Source organism: Notamacropus eugenii, chromosome 3, assembly GCF_028372415.1.
Source record: "Notamacropus eugenii isolate mMacEug1 chromosome 3, mMacEug1.pri_v2, whole genome shotgun sequence".
Lineage (NCBI taxonomy): Eukaryota > Metazoa > Chordata > Mammalia > Diprotodontia > Macropodidae > Notamacropus > Notamacropus eugenii.
The window spans coordinates 127616490-127637999 of NC_092874.1; the positions used below are offsets into that span (position 1 = coordinate 127616490).

A 21510-nucleotide genomic window follows, 5' to 3' on the forward strand; every position below is an offset into this window, starting at 1 on the left:
GAAACTAAAACTTTGTATAAAAACAACCGAAAAAATGAAAACAAAAGTATTTGAAGATTGATTCTGAATAGAGAAAGAATTTCTGGTATTATAATGTGAAACTAAGTGTACAACTCATCAAAATTTGAAAGGGCACAAATAATAAGAACTTTTATAACTCCTCCAAGTATTCATTAGAGTATTCATTAACTCAGGTGAACGTATGCTTCCTCTGGAGCTCATGAAAACACTTTTTCTGTATTAGGAACTCCAAACTGTAACAGCTCCCAGCCATTCTCCTTAAATCCAACATTGGCAAAACTTAACATAGGGTTGTATGTAGGGTGCCCAATGCAAGTAGGCTATAGTCCACAAAAGACATTATTTCACAGATCAGAGAATCTGCCATCACTTCAGCTCCTCATTATTTCATTTATTTAAACTTAAAGCTTTAAATAAAACTGGTGAGCTTGGGAAAATTTGGCTTATCTTAGATAATATAGTTTCAAAAAGTGCCTAAGTGAACCTCTTTCAAGTCCTTATTGAGGGATGTCTGGATCACCCTAGAGCATTTACAGTGAGTTAGAAATCAATAGAATAACTCACTGTCATACAAAATGATGAAACCTTCTAGGGCACTGATTAATGTACCTAAATATTTCAATCTTATAAACGTCTTCCCTCTCAGGAAACTTCCTTGACTGTCCCTTCTCATTATGGGCAGTAGGAAGCAAGATTAGTAAAAGTGGAGTTAGTAAATTATGATTGAGAACCTCCAATTAAAAAAAAAACAAAACATCTTACCATCAGGGCTCCTTACTTTATTTGAGTGCCCAAGTACTTTCATTACTACTTGGGTTGTAGCTGTTGGTAAATGGCAACACTTTGTGTATATATGTGTGTGTGTCTTTATGCATGTACAAATATACATACATACACACATATGTGTGAAGGAAGAAGAAAAAATAGGTTTAAAATTCTTTCCTTCTCTCCTTCCCTTCCTCCTTCCCTTTGTGTGGGGGTAGTGGGATGGAAGAAAAAAAAGCTTCATAATGGTAAAAAGACAAAAAACAGGCTCCAAAACATTTAACCCTTTACTTTTGAAAAAGAAAGTAACTCACAGAACAGGGCAAGGTTTCCTAACTGTTGAAGATAGAAGGAGCACCTATGTGGGATAAATCAGCCAGCACTTATTCTGACGTTTCTGTAGAGACAGGTTAGGCAAAGAAGGAAGGTCCTCTGGATAATTTTAAATTGTTTACCCTCGACCAGATCCTCGGTCACTCTCCTCTCATGACAGCTGAATGAAGAATGACAGCCACGAACTATGTGCTATCGTTTGGAAAGGTGCCAATTTGCTGGTTTCCTTTATTCTTTGTTTTTTAGTTATGAACTACCGTTTATGCTTTTTCCATGATAAAATTTTTAAAATCTCAAGTAAGTTACAATTAGAGTGCAAACTTTTTGAAGGCAAGCACCATGTCTTCTTATTTTCCTGATTCTCCGTAGTTCCTAGAACAGTCTTGGGCACATTTTAGGTGTTTACTGATTGTTTCCCCCTTTCACCTCAGCTCTTCTTTCCTTACCACTGCAACTGAGGGCTTAAATTCTATAGCCTTGTTTTCGTCCTAGCCTAAGGGAAAAATTGTTAGGAAGAAACATTTGTTTATTTCAGAGGCACCTAGGAAGGATTCTCAGATTATACAGTATTTTGGCTTATTCCGAATGATAGAGACCATCAAGACAATTAATAATAGACTCTCTTTCCTTCTTTTTTATCTTACACATAGGTAATAGTGATCCAAAAATATTACCGAAGGTGGCATGCCAAAAAAGTCGTAGAAAAATTAAAAGAACAAAAAAGAATAAGGTTGGAGTGGGAAATAGAAGAAGAAATAAGGAAGGAAAAAGAAAAGAGAGAGAGGCTGCAAAGAGACTATGAGCGGAGAATAGATCCACAAACAAATGAAGACTTTGAACTTCTTTTCCATGCCTTGGAAGGTAAGTTTAATTTAATATAGACTCTGTGTATAATGTTGCTTTAACAATTTCTTGGTAGAATGACCATATATTTTCGAAAAGCCAAGTGGGTTATTTTTCCCATTCTAGAAAATGTTCTTTTTTGTGTGTGTTTAGAATTTTTAAAATTACAAACCAGGAATAAAAAAGAAATAACCAAATAAATATAAAAAAGTCAGGAATCAAATCTTATATAAAATTCTTAGAATTTGACATAGTAGAACCAAATTAACCAGCAAAAAAGGATGTTTTTGCTCTGTCTTGCTGAAGTTGTTCTACTGACAACTTTGTTTTCTTTAAATACATGTGTTTATATTTGTATGCATACATATATATTACGTAGCTAATATGTATAAAGTTCTGATTGTGTTGACCTCAGTTTATATCACTTTGTATATGTTTTTCCATAATTCCTTGAATGCTTCATATTGTCCTATTTTGAAGGCACAGAAATGTTTCATTCACATACTAAAATTTAGTCAACCATTCTCCAACCATCAGACTCATGAGTTATTTCTAAAATTTTGCGGTGACAAATTGAGCAAATATGAAAATTTTTGTGCAGATTTGTCTTTTTCTCCTTTTAAAGTTTTTTATTTGTTTTTTTTTAAGGATAAATTCTTCCCTATGATAGAATAAATTTCATACCACATCATGTCTGAAAGTAATGATCAGTTTTATGGCTTTTGTTGTATGTTGCCATAATATTCCATTTGCATCAATCTAAAGATACATCAACAATGTATTATTGTATTTTGCCTGTTTTCTTTGTGCCACCTTTCATAAGATTGTGAACATTTATTTTATGAATGTTGTTGAATATCTAACCTCAGACTGAGGAATTTCAAATTCTGCATATCTAGAGCATAACCCATTGTCTTCCCCCCAGTACTAAGAGTATCCCCATCTTCCCAGCCACCCAGGCTCACAGCCTTAGAATTATCCCTTGATTCTTCACTCTTACTAACTCCACATGTCTAGTCTATTGCCCAGTCTTGTCCTTTCTACCTTCATATTTCCTGTTTGCATCCCCTACTGTTTACTCATCCAGCCACCATCTGACCCCCAGCACTTCTTGCCTGTACTCTCGTAGTTTTCTGACTGACCTTTTCCCCTCAAGGCTTTATCCACTACAATCCAGGTGGTTTTTCTAAAGTGTGGGTCTGACCATATCACCTCCTCTCAATGAGCTCCCCTGGGACCCTGTTATCTCAGGATCATATAAAACTACCTCTCTTTAGCACTTCAGCCTTTTTGTCACCAGGCCCCTTTCTATCTTTCAAGTCTTTCTACATTATATTCCCCTCCTTTCACTCTGTAATCTGGCCTCAATGGCCTACTTTTTGTATCTCAAAGACAATAGTCTTCTTTTGCATTCTTTGACTCCCAGCCCTGGAATGCTCTGCCTCTTTACTGCTCTCTCTTGGTTTCTCTGGCTTTCTTCAAGACTCAGCACAGTCCACCTCTAGAAGGCCTTTTGTAAACTCCCTTCTTTCCTGTTCCCTTTCCCTTTCAGATTTTCCTTCATTTACTCGGATTACTTTCATCTACATACAATATGTATCCAGGTACATATGTGTTATCTTTCCCATTAGAATGTACATTCCTTGAGGCAGAGATTGGGTTTTTTTGCCTTTCTTTGTATCGCCAGCACTTAGTACACTGCATGGCACTTAATAATTAAATAAATGCTTATCAACTTCATAGTTATTAGGTACAGTATAAATGTATACGTATATTTAAGATCAGCATACTTTTATTTTGTATAAAAGCTTTTAGCTTAAGGTAGTATTTTCATTTATCTCTTTTAATACTACGTGGTTCAAATTCAACTTTATGTCATATCCTTATTGTCGTATTCTTTTTGACTGAACTGTTGGTATTGGTAGCTCTTCCTTATATGGAATGTCCTCTATCAGTGCAGATCAATGCCTTGTCTTCAGCAGTCTTAGGCCTTTTCAAAAAGAGGCATTGGAGAGTGAGGTGACTTGCTCCAGGTGTCCTAGCCACTATTTGTCAGAGGCACTATGCCAGGCTATAATGGTGGGGGCAGGGTGAAATTGACATGACTAATTAATTTTGAATATATTTAATTATTTTTGAATTATTTTGTCTATAAATAGCATACTGTTGGATTCTATTTTTTAAATCTGTTCTATGTCTTATTCATTTTATTGGGGAATTTTAGTTTGTTTACATTTGACGAATAGTGGGCTTGTCCTTACTTCAGTCATTTTTTTCCATTAGAATTTATTCCTTATTTTTATTGTTTGCTATTAATTCAAACTTAAGAAAATCATTCTAAACAGAGTTTCTCTGTCATAGTAATTAATACCTGTGTAAGTTTCCTTCATTTTAACTTTATTTTTATCAATTATTAAAGCTTTATTATGGAATTCTCTTCCCTTCCTTTCATCTTGTCTCCATTTTAATGGAACATACTTGATGAAAAATTTGGTGATTTAGCCAGTGTAATGCTTTGAGGATTCTTTCATTTAATTAACAGCTTGAAAAGTGTGAAATGTTATAAATATTTTTCTTTTTGCCTGGGAAGATTATTTGTTGTTAATAGGTTTCCTTGAAGTAATTATGTCCTGGCTTTATGGGCCTTGTGTGTTATGGTAGAAAACTAAATTCTACTCAATAGAGAGTCACTTGGAAGCTCCCCTTGCCAAAAAAAAAACCAACCAAACCCCATTTGTATTATCTAAATTATTAGAAAATGTGAGAACATGTTAAGAATATGCTTAATTTTTATAACTGTTGTATCTAATTTTTCAGTCCTTGCGAGTTTACTGCCTGGTACTTGTTTCTTGATGATTGACTTCTGTACTTCTTTTGGTAGCCTTAAGATAGTTTGTCTTTATTGTTGTATGGTAATGTTGAACTTTAAACATGATATGGCTCTGTATATAAAAATTCATTTTTCTTTATTAGGATTCTATGAGTTCTTTCTAATTACGTTTTGCTGCTGGTTATTATTATTGTCATCATCATCATTATCATCATTTACTAATTTTTGGAAATTTTATTGGAAAATTTTCTGAATTTGTAATGTTTAGATAAACTTGTCTCAATATTCTCAGATCTCAAGAATCTTGAGAATGTTGTCTCAGCCCCTCTGCTCTAATCTTTTGAATCAGTTTTTCTAATAATTTGGACCATTCATTGAATTTTGTTTTCAGTTTGTATATTCAGCTATTCTGCATAGTTCTGTTGTCCCCTGGAAATAAATGTACTGTGTTAATTCTTTGTTTTTCTTTTGAATTCTTCTTCTTGGTAATTTTCTTCATTATATCTTCCCAGTCTTCTTGCAGCATCATAGGGTCCAGATTTAGAAGTGGAAGGTGCCTCATCTTTTCCCCCACCTAATTTTAGTGAGAACACTGATGCCCTGGGAAATTAAGTAGCTTACTCAAGGTCAGACCAATAGTAAGTGGCAATAACAGCTAAGTTTCAAACCCAGGCTCCCTATAAATCCAAATCCAATGCTCCTTCCATTGCCCTGCACTCCCTCCATGAGACTATGAAATGTACACACCTACATATGCATTTACATGAATAGTGAATTTCTCCTAGGGTTTTTTTTTTAAACTTTTATCAAGCTCTTCTCTTATTTAATCTTGAGATTTTCTTAGTCAAAAAACACTGAGCACCTACTATGTACCAGGCACTGTGCTAAGTACTGGGGAAACAAATACAAAGACAACAGTCCTTGCCCTGAAGGATCTTATAGTTTAATGGGGGAAAAACATGACACAAACAGAAGCTAGAAAGGGAAGTTGGGTACCCCAGTGTGGGGTGTGATGGGGCAATCAGAGGGAGCGTAGCTGGTAGGAAAGGAAGAGATGATCGGCCGGCTTAGACACTGCCTTTAGAGGAGAGGAGCTCCTTGCTGTGCCTTCCAGTCACTGGGACAGAGAGCCTAAAGACATTTAAGTATCAAGGTTGAAGTGATCTTGCAGGGTGATCAGGCTTCTGATGATGAAGTTTCTGGGAAAGGCCAAAGGAGTGCAGCCAGGTGGGAAATTAGTGTTAATTCTTCCTTCATTTCTTTGAATGTAGCCAGCATTTATTAAGCTCCTACTATGTGCTAGGCACTGTTCTAAGCTCTGGGGATTTAAGGAAAGACCAAAGACATCCTTTTCCTTCAAGGACCTCACAGTCTAATGGAGAAGACAACATGCAAACAAATATATACAAATATGCTATCTACAAGTTAAAAAGAAAATAATCAACAGAGGGAAGGTATTAAAATGAGGGATTGGAATGGCTTGCTGTAGAAGATAGGATTTTATCTGGGACCTGAAGGAGGCCAGTGAAGACAGGAAGCAGAAGTGAGGAGTCAGCCAGAGAAAAAGCCAAGAGCTAACATAGATGGTGTCTTGTTTGGAGAGCAGCAAAGGAGGTCATGTCACTGAACTGAAGAGAAAATTGAGGGTTGGGGGCTGTAAAGCATGAGGACTAGTAAGGTCAGTGGGTGGGTGGGGGGCTAGAATAGTAAGGGCTTTGAATGTCAGATAGGATTTTGTATTTGATCCTGGAGGTGATAGGGAGTGATGGACTCTGTGTGTGTTTGTGGGTGCATGTACCTGTGCGTGTGCTTGTGTGTATGTGTGTGTGTGTGTGTGTGTGTGTGTGTGTGTGTGTGTGTGCATGTGACACAGTTGGACCTATGCTTTAGGAAAATCACTTTGGCAGCACAATGGAGGGTGGATTCGAGTGGGGAGAGACCTGTGGCAGCAGACCAACCAGTGGGCCATGGCAATGGTATAACTGTGACCAGATGAGTACCTGCACCAGAGTTGTGGAGGTGTTGGAGAAGGAAAGGGGACATTTCTGAGAGGTGTTACAAAGGTCAAACTGAAAGACTTGGCAATAGATTAGATATGGAATAGGAACTGAGAGAGACAGTGAGGAGGGGAGATAGCACATAGGTTGCAAGCCTGGTGTGATGAATCTTGGCCTTTTTTCAATACTCATCCTTTTCAAACCTTCTGTAGCATTTAACACCAGCTTCTCCTAATGGATATACTCTGTAATTGACAGTAATGGTGAAGTTTGGAAGTGGGGAGGGTTTAAGGGAAAGACAGCAAGCTTAGCTGTTGAGATGTTGGCTGGACATCTACTTCAACATGTCTGGTAGGCAGTTAGAGGCCAGCACGGAAGTTGGAGTGGTATATTTGAGAATCATCAGCAAAGGGATGGAAGTTAAATCTACAGGAGCTGGTGAGATCACTACGTGAAGTAGAGTAGAAGGAGAAGAGGGCCAAGGGCAGAGTCTTGTGTACCTGGACGAAGATCTTGCAAAGGACCCCGAGAAAGAGCATTCAGATAAGATGAGGCCCAGAGGAGAATGGTGTCCTGAAGACCTACAAAGAATGATTCAGAAAGAGGGTGATTATTGAGGTAAAGGAGGATGAGGAGGGAGGAAAGGCCATTAGTTTGGCAATTGAGAGAGCATTGGTGAGTTTGGAGAGAGCAGTTCCAGCCAGAGGATGACCGGAATCCAGATTACAGAGAGCAGAGGAGTGAGAGGAGAGGACATGGAGACACCGATTGTAGATATGGGATGATAGTTATTGGGGATGGAAGGGTCAGGTGAGGGTTTTCTGAGAATGTGTGTTGTAGTTGTTGATTCCTGAACATTTCCATGAAGTCTTTGAACCCAGTTTCATAAAGTGTTCCTAGTCTTTGAATAATGTGAATAACTTTTGTCTTTGAAACTGGTGCCCTCTTGTGCCTTGTGATGAAACTACTGTCCTCTGACTTGGAAACTTCAGCATCTTTCCTCATTACTCCATTCTGAGCAAAACTTGGCCATTCTCCTTGTCAAGGGCAACCCCTTCCTCTGTGTCCTTTATCCTCTACCCTCCTGGCTTTCCCAGGAGCTTGTATGGAGTGCCTGTCATGTACTATGTACTCCTCTAAGCACTTTACAGGTATTTCATTTGATTCTCACAGAAACCCTGAGAAGTAGATGCTGTTATTTTCCCCATTTTATAGTTGAGGAAACTGAAGCAAACAGAGTTTAAGTGACTTGCCCAAGGTCATATTATAGTAAGCATGAAATAAAAAACTTAGTCTTCCGGACTCCAGACTTAGCACTCTATACACTGTATTACTTAGCTGCCTCAAAAAACACAGACCCAAGTGGGGACTTGGCATTGAAGTTCTAAACAATGAGATGCTCAATGTATGATTACATGAAAAAAAGTGACAATGAAATGGCATACTAGAATTTCTGAGATGCAGTTAATATAGTCCTCAGGGGAAAAAAAATCATATCTCTACAAATATATATTAACAAAATAGAAACTAGAATGCTAATGAACTGAACATGCATTTAAAAACTAAAAATCCAATAAACAATCATAAATAAGCACAAAAGAAGAGATACTAAAATGAGATAAGAAATAGATAAACTGGAAACAAAACAACAGCAACCTGTAGAAATGAGGATTAAAACTAAAAGCTGGTTCTTTGAAAAGATTAAAAATATTAAAAACTAAAAGAAACTAAAAAACTTTAGCTAATCTGATTAAAAAGAGGCAGAAAATCAAATCAACAAAATGGCAAATAAGCCAGGTAAGATCACAACAAAATCAGAAGAAATAAAAAGAATAATCAGAACTTATATATAGTTATATGCTAACAGAACTGAGGACACAAAAGAAATAGAAGATTACCTCCAGAAACATAAACTACACAAATTGATAGAAGACCAGATGGAGATCTTAAATAATCTAATCTCAGAAAAGGAAATACGAAAGGGACTACCAAAGAGGAGGAAGCCAACAACTCCTTAGCCTGATAGATTCACAAGAGAATGCTATCAAACTTTTAAAGAATGATTAGTACCTTTACCACACAAATTATTCTAAAAAATTAAGAAAGAAAGCACCCTATTAGAATCCTTTTGTAGTAGAACAAATATAATCACAATACCTAAGCCAGGGAAAGATAAAACACAGAAGGATAACAGTAGACCAATGTTATGAAAGGAATAGTAATTCAAGAATAAACAAAATACTCTTAGACTGGTGATTTATCCAAGAAACCATTCATTGTGAGCAAATGATATTTATATGAGGAATGCAAGAATAATTCAACATTGGGAGAACAATCAACAAAATTATTTTAAAAACCAAAACATGCAAAACCATATATGATCATCTCAATAGAAGCAGAAAAGTCCTTTGACAAAGTATAGCACTTTTTTATGCTAAAACCGTACAAAGTATAGGTATAGAGGGACATATATGTATATATATATATATATATATATATATATATATATATATATGCACACACATACACATCCATCCATATATGCATAAATTTATACCTATACACACACACACACACATTTCAAAAAACAAGCAGTGAGGGAGATATTTCAGGCATGAGAGATAGCTGGGGAAAAGGCACAAAGAAGGGGTCAAGAGATAAGATTGTAGTATGTAAGGGACAGCAAGGAGGCCTTTGTTGCTGGATCATAGACTCCAAAATTTAGTTTCTGTGGAAGCTGTGGGTGTTTTTTGTTTTCATCTAACAATGACATACTGATGTGATTGTGGATGGAGTCTGACAAGAGTCCTTGAATCTCTTGAATAACCCCATTCAGTCATAAACACATGGAAGAATTTGGAAGTTTATGCAGCTAGAGGACACAGTAGCAGTAAACACCCTGGAGTGCACTGGGAACAGAGGAGTGAAGGCAGCGTTTGGAGAAGTGGCTCAGACACTTTTACCTACATTGTAGTTTTGCTTTAGGTCTTGGTCCTGCCTCTTGTAACTGAAAAATCATTGTGGCAGATGGATAAGACATTGGTATCAGTTTGGGAGCTTAGAAGCCTTACCACTCACATGCTTAGTCTCTCCTGTATCCACCCCATTCCTTCCACATGTAATTTTGACTAGAAGCCATGACTGATGCTGTGCTGAGCATGTCTTTCACTTGGGAAGGAGCTAGCTGTTTTTACCTCTTTCTATAATAGTAACACTATAGTTTGTAAAAAGAAAGTGAAGAGAGAAAGGTCAAGGATGGCAGAGGACATGCAGTTAAGTTTCATTTGTGATTTCCCGTGACACTTTACAAAGAGGCTCTATTCATTAGTTTTAAAATTTTCATTTTTTTGGCTCTCATTTCCAGAGAGAATTCCTCTTATCTTTTTTAATTATCCATCCTCTCTTTCTGTCTTCCCTATTTTCTTTATTTGTCATGTAATTAAAACTTCCACAGTATCCATTTTGGACTAACCTCGTTAGGCAGTTTTTGCCTGCGTTATAGAGCTTGTTCCATGTCCCCTTTTCTATTTTATGGAACTCCCCAAATAATGCCAATTCCTGGAGAAGACACTGCCCCATAATAGGACCCTCACCCTACAATGTTTCTGATTATGCAGCTTACCACTGATCCATTATCTCCCCCCTTGCCCCACCCTCCACTCTGATGATTATGTTCTTTTTTCCATTTGCCTGAAAATCTCTTCCCTGAGACCACACATACCATCCTATTGTCCCAGATACCAGTTGCTCCCAGGGGTTCCAATGAGTGGTCTTTTTAAGCACCAATTCTCCTAGACCACACCCAGTGCAAGGTCCTCATTTCCCAGCACAGAACATCTCTTTTCATCCATAGGGGCATTCATCAGTGGAATCCTCTCTTTCCACCAAAGCAAGTCCTGCCCCTTCAGTTCTTACCCTTATTCCTTACTTACTCCGGTATAGGCTCTTCTCTTCTTGGAACCACAGGGATTACCTTCCCCTGATGGCTAGCTCTCAGTTTGACCCGGGCACGGCACACACTCCCCTTCCCCTCTTCATCTGCTGTCCCATTTTGTAAAGTAAACCCACAAAAACATCAGTTCACCTGTAGGCACGGATCTGTGCATAATGCCCCAGTCCCTCCTCTTCACTGTTACCCCCACCAGATTTCTGCTTTTACCCCTGTCTCGTTGTGTACATTTAGAAAGAAATCTCTTGGTACTGCTACTAGCTTAACTGCTACATATTTTTTTTAGCCTTCCTGCATTTCTATTGTCTGAGTTATTCAAGAAAAAAAATATTCTCTTCAGGTCTCATTTTCATTCCATGGAATATTTCCAAAAGCCTCTTTATTATTTGACATCCATCTATATTCATTTAAGGTTAGGCTTAGATTTGCTTACTAGATCTCTCTGGGCTGTAGCCTGAGCTCCATCACTCTTAGGAACACATTATTCCATTTCCTCCTTTGTTGTCTGGTAAATTGCAGATAAGTATGTGTTATGTAGAACTCGGTTCTGAATTTAATTGTTCAGTTTAACCATGTGTCTAAGTTTTCAGACTTGACTTTTTTTTTAGGTGATCTATGAATTTTTTCAACTGGAATTTTATTTTCTATATTCAGAAGCTCTGGGCAGTTCTCTTTTATTATTTCATGTATTATGATATTCAGGTTTTAGGTCTTGTCATGTTCTTCTGGGAGATCGTTGATATTTTGGCTATCTCACCTCTTCTGTCTTTAAGAAATCAGCATGTTTTGCTTAGATAGTGCGAATATTTTCTTTTAATTTTTGTTTTTTTTGTTTTTCTTCTAGATTTTGCTTTACTTTTGTGTATTTGCATTCCCAACTTTTTTGTTCTCTCTTTTGTTTCTTTGGTAAGACTTGCCCTCACAGATTTGAATTTTCTATTCTGTTTATTATTTTTGCTATGCAGGCCATGATTTCTTTCTTTCTTCATAATTCTCATCTATAGTTTGAACCATTCAGAAACAGTGTATTGAGGTTCCACGTTCTCTGTTTCATCAAGTATTGGATCATTTTATTTTGTTTTGCAGTATTTATTCATAAATGCCCTAACTTGTTTACTAGATCTGGAGGCCATGTTTCCTTCTGTGGTTAATGTTGATATATCAACTGTTGATGTATCAGTTTATGTTCAAAGTCTGAGATTTTGTCTTCTGGTGTTTTTTTGGGTAATTTTAGCCTTTCCCCCTTTATTTTTCTCTGTTACTCACTTTCTAACTCTCCCTCTCCAGTGATTTCCTTGAGGGTTGGATCTTAAAGCATTTCAGCCTCCTCCCACACTTGGCAATTCACAGTTCAGTAGACAAGGTCTTTGCCACAAGTGACTTTTGGGGGGACAGAGCTAGCCCCAGCTGGATTCTGACTGCTTTCCTTCCAGCTTAGTGTAATGCTTCAGAACACACTAAATACCCCCATTACCACTCCCCAGGTCCTGTCCTGGTGTCCTGTCCCACTGCTCTGTAATTCAGTTGTTTGGCCCAGGACTGGCAGTCAAAGAATTGCTGGGTTGGTGCTATGGGGTTAATTTCCATACTTTGGGTCTCTGAAACTCTGGGAGAACAGTTGGAGTGGAGGAAGGGGTTTGAGGTCTGTTTTCTGCACTTTTTTCTCTGTTTCTCTACTTTCCTACAGAGATCTTATGCAGCACAGAACGATGTCCACTAGCATGCTGGCTATCTTATGTGGTCCCAGCAAGCTTCTGACCCTAGAGTGCTGACTTAGTGCTGATTGCTTATTATGGCTTGAGTAGCCTGAAGCTTAGATTTCCATGGCACCAGAAAGTTAGAGCAGGGACCAGGGTAGGAGGAAGATGGGTTTTGTTATAGGTCTGTATGTTGGGTCCTTGGGTTCTGTTTCAAGCCTATGTGTTGGGTCATTGAGTTGGCCAGTGAACCCTTGCTGCCAGTAGTGGTAGTAGAGAAGGGGGGTGTTGAATGAGCGCATGGTAGGCATCAGTTCATGGTTTGTTTTTGTTTTTATTGCCTTCTTTTGGATTCTGGGTATCTGAGATCATGGAGACAGTTGAAGTTGCTTTATCTTTGGGGTACAATTTCCATTTTGGAGATGTTTGAGAGATTGTGAGGATCAGAGAAAATGTTTAGTCTTATATCTTGGTCGTATAACTCCAAAATTGCATTAGCTTTTAATAGATAGCAACCTAAGGCCTATAAATTACAATACAGTGGTTTAGTGTGAATTAGTGGAAAACAAGAGCTACAACAAATAATTTTATAACATATTGTTGACACGTAGTAAAGTTGGATTAAGTTGTATAATCTATAGTCTTAAAGGAGAAAATTGTTCAAATCTAAATAAACATAGGAAACATTAATTTCGTAATAATTTATAAATTAAAAAGTCAGATCTTTTCATTTTTTAAAAATTAATTTATTTAAATTTTCAACATTCATTTCCACAAAATTTTGAGTTCCAAATTTTCTCCCCATTTCTCCCCTTCCCCCACCCTAAATAGCCGAGCATTCTAATTACCCCTATCACCAGTCTGCCCTCCTTTCCCTTATCCCCATCTTCTTTTGTCCTGTAAGGCAAGATAAATTTCTATACCCCATTACTTGTATTTCTTATTTCCTAGTTGTATGCAAGAACAATACTCAACAGTTGTTCCTAAAACTTTGAGTTCTTAACTTCTCTTCCTCCCTCCCTCCCCACCCAGACCCATTGGGAAGGCAAGCAATTCAATATAGGCCATATCTGTGTAGTTTTGCAAATTACTTCCATAATAGTCATGTTGTCTAAGACTATATTTCCTTCCATCCTATCCTGCCCCCCTTTTCTTCTATTCTCTCTTTTGACCTTGTCCCTCCCCAAGAGTGTTGATTTCTGATTGCTCCCTCCCTTCCATCATACCCCCCCCACCTTGCTTATCCCCTTTTCTCCCACCTTCCTGTTTTGTAAGATAGGTTTTCATACCAAAATGAGTGTGCATTTTATTTCTTCCTTGAGTCGAATGTGATGAGAGTAAGCTTCATGTTTTCTCTCTCACCTCCCCCCTTTTTCCCTCCACTGAAAAGTCTTTTACTTGCCTCTTTTATGAGAGATAATTTGCCCCATTCCATTTCTCCCTTTCTCCTCCCAACATATTCCTCTCTCACCCCTTAATTTCATTTTTTTAGATATGATCCCATCCTATTCAACTCATCCTGTACGTGTGTGTGTGTGTGTATTCCCACTAACTATTCAGATACTGAAAAAAAGTTTCAAGAGTTACAAATATTGTCTTTCCGTGTAGGAATGTAAACAGTTCAACTTTAGTAAGCCCCTTATAATTTCTCTTTCCTGTTTACATTTTAATGCTTCTCTTGATTCTTGTGTTTGAAAGTCAGATTTTCTTTTCAGCTCTGGCCTTTTCATCAAGAATGCTTGAAAGTCCTTTATTTCATTGAAAGACCATTTTTTCCTCTGAAATATTATACTCAGTTTTGCTGAGTAGGTGATTCTTGGTTTTAGTCCTAGTTCCTTTGACTTCTGGAATATCATGTTCCATTCCCTTCTATCCCTTAATGTAGAAGCTGCTAGATCTGGTGTTATCCTGATGGTATTTCCACAATACTTGAATTGTTTCTTTCTAGCTGCTTGCAATATTTTCTCCTTGACCTGGGAACTCTGGAATTTGGCCACAATGTTCCTAGGAGTTTCTCTTTTTGGATCTCTTTCAGGCAGTGATTGGTGGATTCTTTCAATATTTATTTTGCCCTCTGGTTCTAGAATATCAAAGCAGTTTTCCTTGATAATTTCGTGAAAGATGATGTCTAGGCTCTTGTTTTGATCATGGCTTTCAGGGAGTCCCATAATTTTTAAATTGTCTCTCCTGGATCTATTTTCCAGGTCAGTTGTTTTTCCAGTGAGATATTTCACATTATCTTCCATTTTTTCATTCTTTTTGTTTTGTTTTGTGATTTCTTGGTTTCTCATAAAGTCATTAGCCTTCAACTGTTCCATTCTAATTTTGAAAGAACTATTTTCTTCAGAGAGCTTTTGAACCTCTTTTTCCATTTGGCTAATTCTGCTTTTTAAAGCATTCTTCTCCTCATTGACTTTTTGAACCTCTTTTGCCAATTGAGTTAGCCTATTTTTAAAGGTATTATTTTCTTCAGCATTTTTTTGGATCCCCTTTAGCAAGTTGTTGACCCGCTTTACATGATTTTCTTGCATCTCTCTCATTTCTCTTCCCAGTTTTTCATCCACCTCTCTTCCTTGATTTTCAAAATCCTTTATGAGCCCTTTCATGGCCTGAGATGATTAAATATTTATTTTGGATGTTTGGGATACAGAAGCCTTGACTTTTATGTCTTTCCCTGATGGTAAGCATTGTTCTTCCTCATCTGAAAGGATGGGAGAAGATATCTGTTCACCAAGAAAGTAACCTTCTATAGTCTTATTTTTTTTTCCCTTTTTTGGGCATTTTCCCAACCAGTTACTTGACTTTTGGGTCCTTTGTCAGGAGTAGGGTATACTCCGGGGGTCTGTAAGATCTCAGTTCCTCCAAGGTGGTACAATCAAGTATGTACACTGGTCTGGGAGCAAGTAGAAATTTTTGTGCTGAGAAGCGGAGTAATAGAGTTTCCTCTGTCCAACCACCTCACTTCTAGTTCTGCCAAGACAACACTGGGGGCTGAGATTCAGAAAAGCTGCCGGGGCAGGGCCACCATTCAGTGTGAGATAAAGATCAGCTGCTCAAGGTGCTCAAATCCCTCAGGAGTATTAGATGGGGGCAGGGCCCCCATCACACAGGGCTGAGGTAAAAGTCAGCTGCTCAGTTCCCCCAGGGATTTTAGGATCCAACAATGGATGCGGGCTGCTGTAGGGGCTGCTGTGGAAGCTGCTGCCACCTGCCTGATGTGGCCGCCACCTGAGGTCATAGCTATGGTAAGGTTCTTCTCCCTTGTCAGCCAGCTGAAAAAACCCTGTCACTGACCTTCGGCACCTTTGGGTTGAGAGATCTAGGAACTGCTGCTACTGAGACTGGGGATTCTGCCCCTGAGGCCTGTTTGTGTCCTCCTCTCAGAGCTGCACCATGCAGCCAAGGCTGGGCTAGGCTCTGCTCCTTGTCAGGTGGGATAGATGGTTCCCTTTGGCCTTTCAGGTCACCCTGAGCTGGAAATCTCCTCCACTCTGTTGTTCTGTGGCTTCTGCTACTCCAGAATTTGTTGAGAGTCTTTCTTTACAGTATTTTATGGGCTGTGGGAGAAGAGCTAGTATTGTGCATCTTTCTACTCTGCCATCTTGGCTCTGCCCCCTCAGATCTTTTCTTCAGTAGTTCTGCCTCATATTAGTAGGGGTATATTATTTTCTTTTTGTCGCATGAAAATCTCCTTTACCTTGTCTGCATTCCAACTTTTTTCCTTTATTTGATTGGATGTGGTTTTTTTTTATGCTCAATTATGTTTCAAGGGTTTGTAAGTTCAGAACACTGAATTTACTAGACTTAAACGAACTTAAAAATAAGATACCTATTGTTTGCTCATGATGGCAAAATAAGATTTGGGATGTTTTTCTTAACCAAGGATCTTTCACTTTTCCCCCCATAGTCTGGAGGCAAGAACAACTCAGTCACATTGATAAGAATTTCACTGGGGCTAAAAGGAAAGCTGCTTTATGTGAACTTTTAGAAAAAGAAACACAAATAATTGCTGCCATTGGGAGGCAAAGAATCCGTGCCAATAATAAGAAGTATGAAAAGTCAATACATGCATTTTTGGATAAGGTTGGTGAAATAATCATCATTTGAATATTAATATATCCTGAGCATAAAAATTTAATAGAATGCTTTAAATGAGTAGAGAGAGCACATTTTATGAATGTTTTTTGAATTGTGTTTAGTACCTTATTCATCAATTCAGAATGTATTTACTGATAAATCCTTGTTTAGTGGATTTGGAATTAGAGGACCTGAGTCCTAATTCTAGCTCTGCCAATAAAAACTTGTGTGACCTTAGGCAAATCATTGCTCTTTTATTTAGGCCTCAGTTTCTTCATTAGTAAAATAAGGAGGTTGGAGAGGATGAACCTAGAAAGCCCTTTCCAACACTAGTATTTGATACTATGATCCTTTACAACAGCCTCAAATAAAAATTAATAACATGAATCATATTTTCTTATAAAAAGAACATATTCTAAGCAGAAGAGATTTGCCAGGACAGGAAAAAGAAACATGCCTTGATACTTTTGATTTGAGTTTAGGTTGAATGTAAAATGGCATAAGTAAATGCCGGGTTACTTCAGTGATAACGTCTCCTGGGTCAGACAGGTTCCTCCCAGCAACTTGTGGGATATAGTAGTGATTCATTGCTTTGCTCTAGCACAAGAGGTCATATTGTGACTGGAAATTCTTGACCAAAGGGCATCACTATTATTGTAAACTGTGTAAACACGCAATTAAGAAGAAAATGTAAGTAATTACTCTTTTATGTGTTGAAACTGCCTATTTGATATTGAATAACCTGTTGCCATGGAGACTAAATTACTTTTTTTATGTTGTTGGCCTTCCAGTATAATCAAAAAAGTAGAAAAGTGACAGTTTTCAAAGTACCTATTAATTTATGATGATGTTTCACATTCTCTCTTCAGCATATATTCTGTAATTTACCTGAAGGTCTCAAAGTATGTATACTAAAAACCACATGTATTGAAACTATGTAATACTTCTTTAACTAAGGAAACTAAGAGTTACATGATCTTATTCACCAATAAAAGTCAGCCACCCCTTCTGAAGTGAAGTGAAGCAATTTGTAAACTGTACTGACAGCAGTTTTAAGCTTTCAGTGAAGATTGCCAGTAACAGCGAAGATGAAATACACTGCAGTAAAGTACAGAAGTCCCTGGGAGGCCCTCCTCTTCCTCCTCCTCCTCTTCCTCCTCCTCCTCCTCTTCCTCCTCCTCTTCCTCCTCCTCTTCCTCCTCCTCTTCCTCCTCTCCCTCCTCTCCCTCCTCTTCCTCTTCCTCCTCCTCTTCCTCTTCTTCCTCTTCCTCCTCCTCTTCCTCCCTCTTCTTCCTCTCCTTCTCCTTCTTTTTCTTCTCTTGCTTCTTCTCCTCTTCCTCCTCTCTCTTTCCCCTTCTCTTCTTCCCTCCCCCTTCCTTCCTTTTGCATCTCTTACCACTCCCTCACCTTCCCTTATCTCTAAAATGGGGATAATCGGAGCTGTAGCATTTACCTCAATGGGATGTTGTGAAGATTAAAAAATATAATGTACATGAAACACTTTGCAAATCTTAAAGTCTTTTCTTATCATCTCTTCCATTGCCCCCACTTATCAATACTGGTGAATTGTTTGTCAGTTCTCAGATTCTTTGATAGCAATTTTCAAAGATGTACAGAAGAAAGGGGGTGATACAGAAACAGGTATTACCTTGAATTGATTGTAGATATAGCATCAGAAGAAAATGTTATTATATACATTTTTGTGCTATGAGAAATGAGAGGCTGAGCAGCACAGTGAAGGGAGCGTAAGACAAGTTGCTGAAAGACCTGAGCTCTCAGGGTGGAAGAGCCAGTCAGAAGCTCTTTGACTAAATTTGTTGTTTAACCTTGGACAGATTCCTTTTCCTAAGGTTATCTTGGGTTCCATGTCTCTCATATGGGAAAAGTAGCACTTCCTATCTCTTCCTTCAGATTGATTCTAGGGATCACATCTGCCAGTCACCTATTTATTGAACATCCATTATGTATCTTGGACAATAAAATGACATTCACATTATGTGACAAGGGCCTTTTGAGAGCAGACAATAAAGTTGGAAAGGCAGGAATGAAATGGAAAACAATTAAGTGCTAAACTTTGTGGTACTAACTTTAAAAGTAACATGAGATCAAATTAGTAAGAAATCCTGGTAGGATAGAATAATTGGAGAATTTTAATGGAGGAGGTAGGACTTGAAAGCTAAGCAGGGTTTGACTAGGAGATACTCTATGTGAAAGTGCTTCAAAGTGTATGGAGCCCTCACTAAATGGCAGAATATCACCCCATTCTACAGGAAGGGCAGGGAAAGAATATCATCTTCCAATACTTTTAGTGTTTGATTATCTGAGATAGAAACCTCTTAAAAAAGATATATTTTTTTCAAGATATTGACTATATTTGATGTTAGATGTCACATCCCATATTTGTGTTGGACCCTTATCCCATTTCCGCAGAGGAGTTTGGGGGAGAAGTGAGGATCACTTCTTTTTTTTAATATTTAATTATTTTCAGTTTTCAACATTAAATTCCATAAGTTTTAAATTTTCTCCCCCTTCCTACCCCCTCCTTCCCCAAGACAGCATGCAATCTGATCTGGGCTCTGTACATACATTCCTATTAAACACATTTTCATGTTAGTCATATTGCATAGAAGAATTATAATGAATAGGAGAAACCATGAGAAAGAAAACAAAAGTGAAAAGAGTCTACTTCACTCTGCAATTCAACTCCGTAGTTCTTTCTCTGAATGTGAATGGCATTTTCCATCTTGAGTCCTTGGAAAAGTTTTAGGTCCTTGCATTGCTGTGAAGATCTAAGTCTGTCAAAATCACTCCTTGCATGCTGTGGCTGTTACTGTATACAATGTTCTCCTGGTTCTGCTCACTTCACTCAGCATCAGTTCATGTAAGTCTTTCCAGGTTTTCCTGAAGTCTGCCTGCTCATCATTTCTCATAGCATAATAGTATTCCATTACATTCATATACCATAACTTGTTTAGCCATTCCCCAATTGATGAGCATCCCCTCCATTTCCAGTCCTTGGCCACCACAAAAAGAGCTGCTATAAATATTTTTGTAGGTGTGAGTCCTTTTCCCATTTTTGTGATCTCTTTGGGATATAGCCCTAGAAGTAATATTGCTGGTTCTAAGGGTATGCACACGAAAAAGATATTTTTAACTGTATTATTGCAAATGAAAAAAGTTGTTGACCAGTAGAGCAAAATTATGTAGAAGAAAGGCGTATATAACAGTTGGGACAACATAAAACTTGCAATTAAGAACTTGGCTTAAAACTGTATAACCATAACCATCATAACATTTTAGAAATATTTTCAAGGAAACATTAAACTTTGATTGCTCTGTATGGGACCAATAATAAAGAAGGCTGTGTTCATTTAGAACAACACTTTTTGATTTCTAATTCATAAGTCCTAAATGTTATATTAGTTTATAATTAGGTTATTTCCATTCTATTTCAAAGTGCTTAATAGGTTTCAAATTAATTCTTTTAGTTTTAAAATAAATGACTTAATTTTAGATTTATATATTAATAATCCACATCACTTATGGTTTCTGAGATTTGGTGTTTGCTTGAGACCAGTCCTGAGAATGTGAAATTTTAAAACTTTCTTTCTAGCTATGAACCTACTTTTAGTTTGTCCTTTAGTGATTACTTAACATTGTTAAATACATGTGCCAAAGGATGGAAGAAAATATCATAATTACTGAAAAATATAAAATATTATTTTAAAAATATAGATTTTTTTTCTCATCATAAAATTACCTAACTTGATACTTCTAAAAAGAAATTTGAATGGAAAATTGCAAATGTAACTTGAGACTTTTTTTTTAATAATTTAACTTTATATCCATCTCCATTTAGCTATTTGAAACACCCATTCAAGGGCAGGTAGGTGCTACAGTAGGTAGAGTACTGGATCTGAAGTCAGGAAGATCCTTTTCCTGAGTTCAAATCTAGTCTCAGACATGTACTTGCTCTGTGACTCTGGGCAAGTTACTGAATCTTCTCTGCTTGAGTTTCCTTAATTGTAAAATGATATGGAAAAAAAATGGCAAACTGCTCTGGTATCTTTGCTTAGAAAACCCCAACTGGGGTCACAAAGAGTCAGACATAACTGAAAAATGACAGAACAGCAAAACCCCCACCCATTTGTTCTAGCTGTCATTCCTATTTATATTTAACAAGGTAACAGATTCAAAAAGAACAAAGTAGTATCAAAAACAAAGCATCTTACTAGGTCCAAAGCTATTAAAAATAGTCTCCACTACTTTAAAACAATTATCAAGTAATTTCATTAATCAGTCTCTTAAACTCTCATAGCCTGGTTTTAGATAAATTATACCTTAGGAAGAAAATTAACCTGTCAGCACTTTGAGGGTAAATCCTCTTTGAAGGATTTATGGAGAGAACATAGACAAGAATCACACTGGATGAAAAGCCATGTATAAGTTGCAATGGCCAAGAAGAGGAGATACACATATTGATGAGAACACGGATACGTATGTTATATGTATATATAATATGTGTATATATACATATGCATAGATATACCCACATTGTAATATATTATCAAAGTAATGTAAAACTTATATCATGTAGTGTTTTTTATCCATAAGTAATTTTAGATTTATTTTGCACTGATGTATTTTTAATCCTTAATCCATTCAGTTCATCTGTATATCTCTTCCTTTTCTACCTCCCAATCCCAAAAACATATATGAATGCACACAAAAAAAGTCAGTGAAAGGTATAAGAGTCTGGAGAGGAATCGCTTCTTTCCTTCTCTTCATAGTTCATGGCTTGATAACCTATTTCATCAAGCAAAGTAGAATCTTTTACTATTTTTGTTTTAGTATAATCACGTGTCTCTGATTCAATGATGTGATTAAAGAAGATCTTCCCCACCCATTAATGGGCCTGGGGAAGATTTGTAGGAAGGCTCACACCTTTTGTTAATGAGGTACTGGTTCTCAAAAGTTGTGATGTCTTCTGGCTGTGAA

General features: G+C 37.4%; 1 protein-coding gene across 4 annotated transcripts in view; it reads left to right on the forward strand.

The window, feature by feature from the left end:
• The window catches only part of IQUB (IQ motif and ubiquitin domain containing), an 88897-nt gene that overhangs the window by 41600 nt on the left and 25787 nt on the right, over positions 1-21510 (forward strand). For all 4 annotated transcript variants that reach the window (XM_072652862.1, XM_072652864.1, XM_072652861.1 and 1 more), the window contains 2 exons: positions 1770-1980; positions 16343-16518. In XM_072652862.1, coding sequence (XP_072508963.1) covers positions 1770-1980; positions 16343-16518 — 387 coding nt within the window. The remainder of the gene's footprint in view (positions 1-1769; positions 1981-16342; positions 16519-21510) is intronic.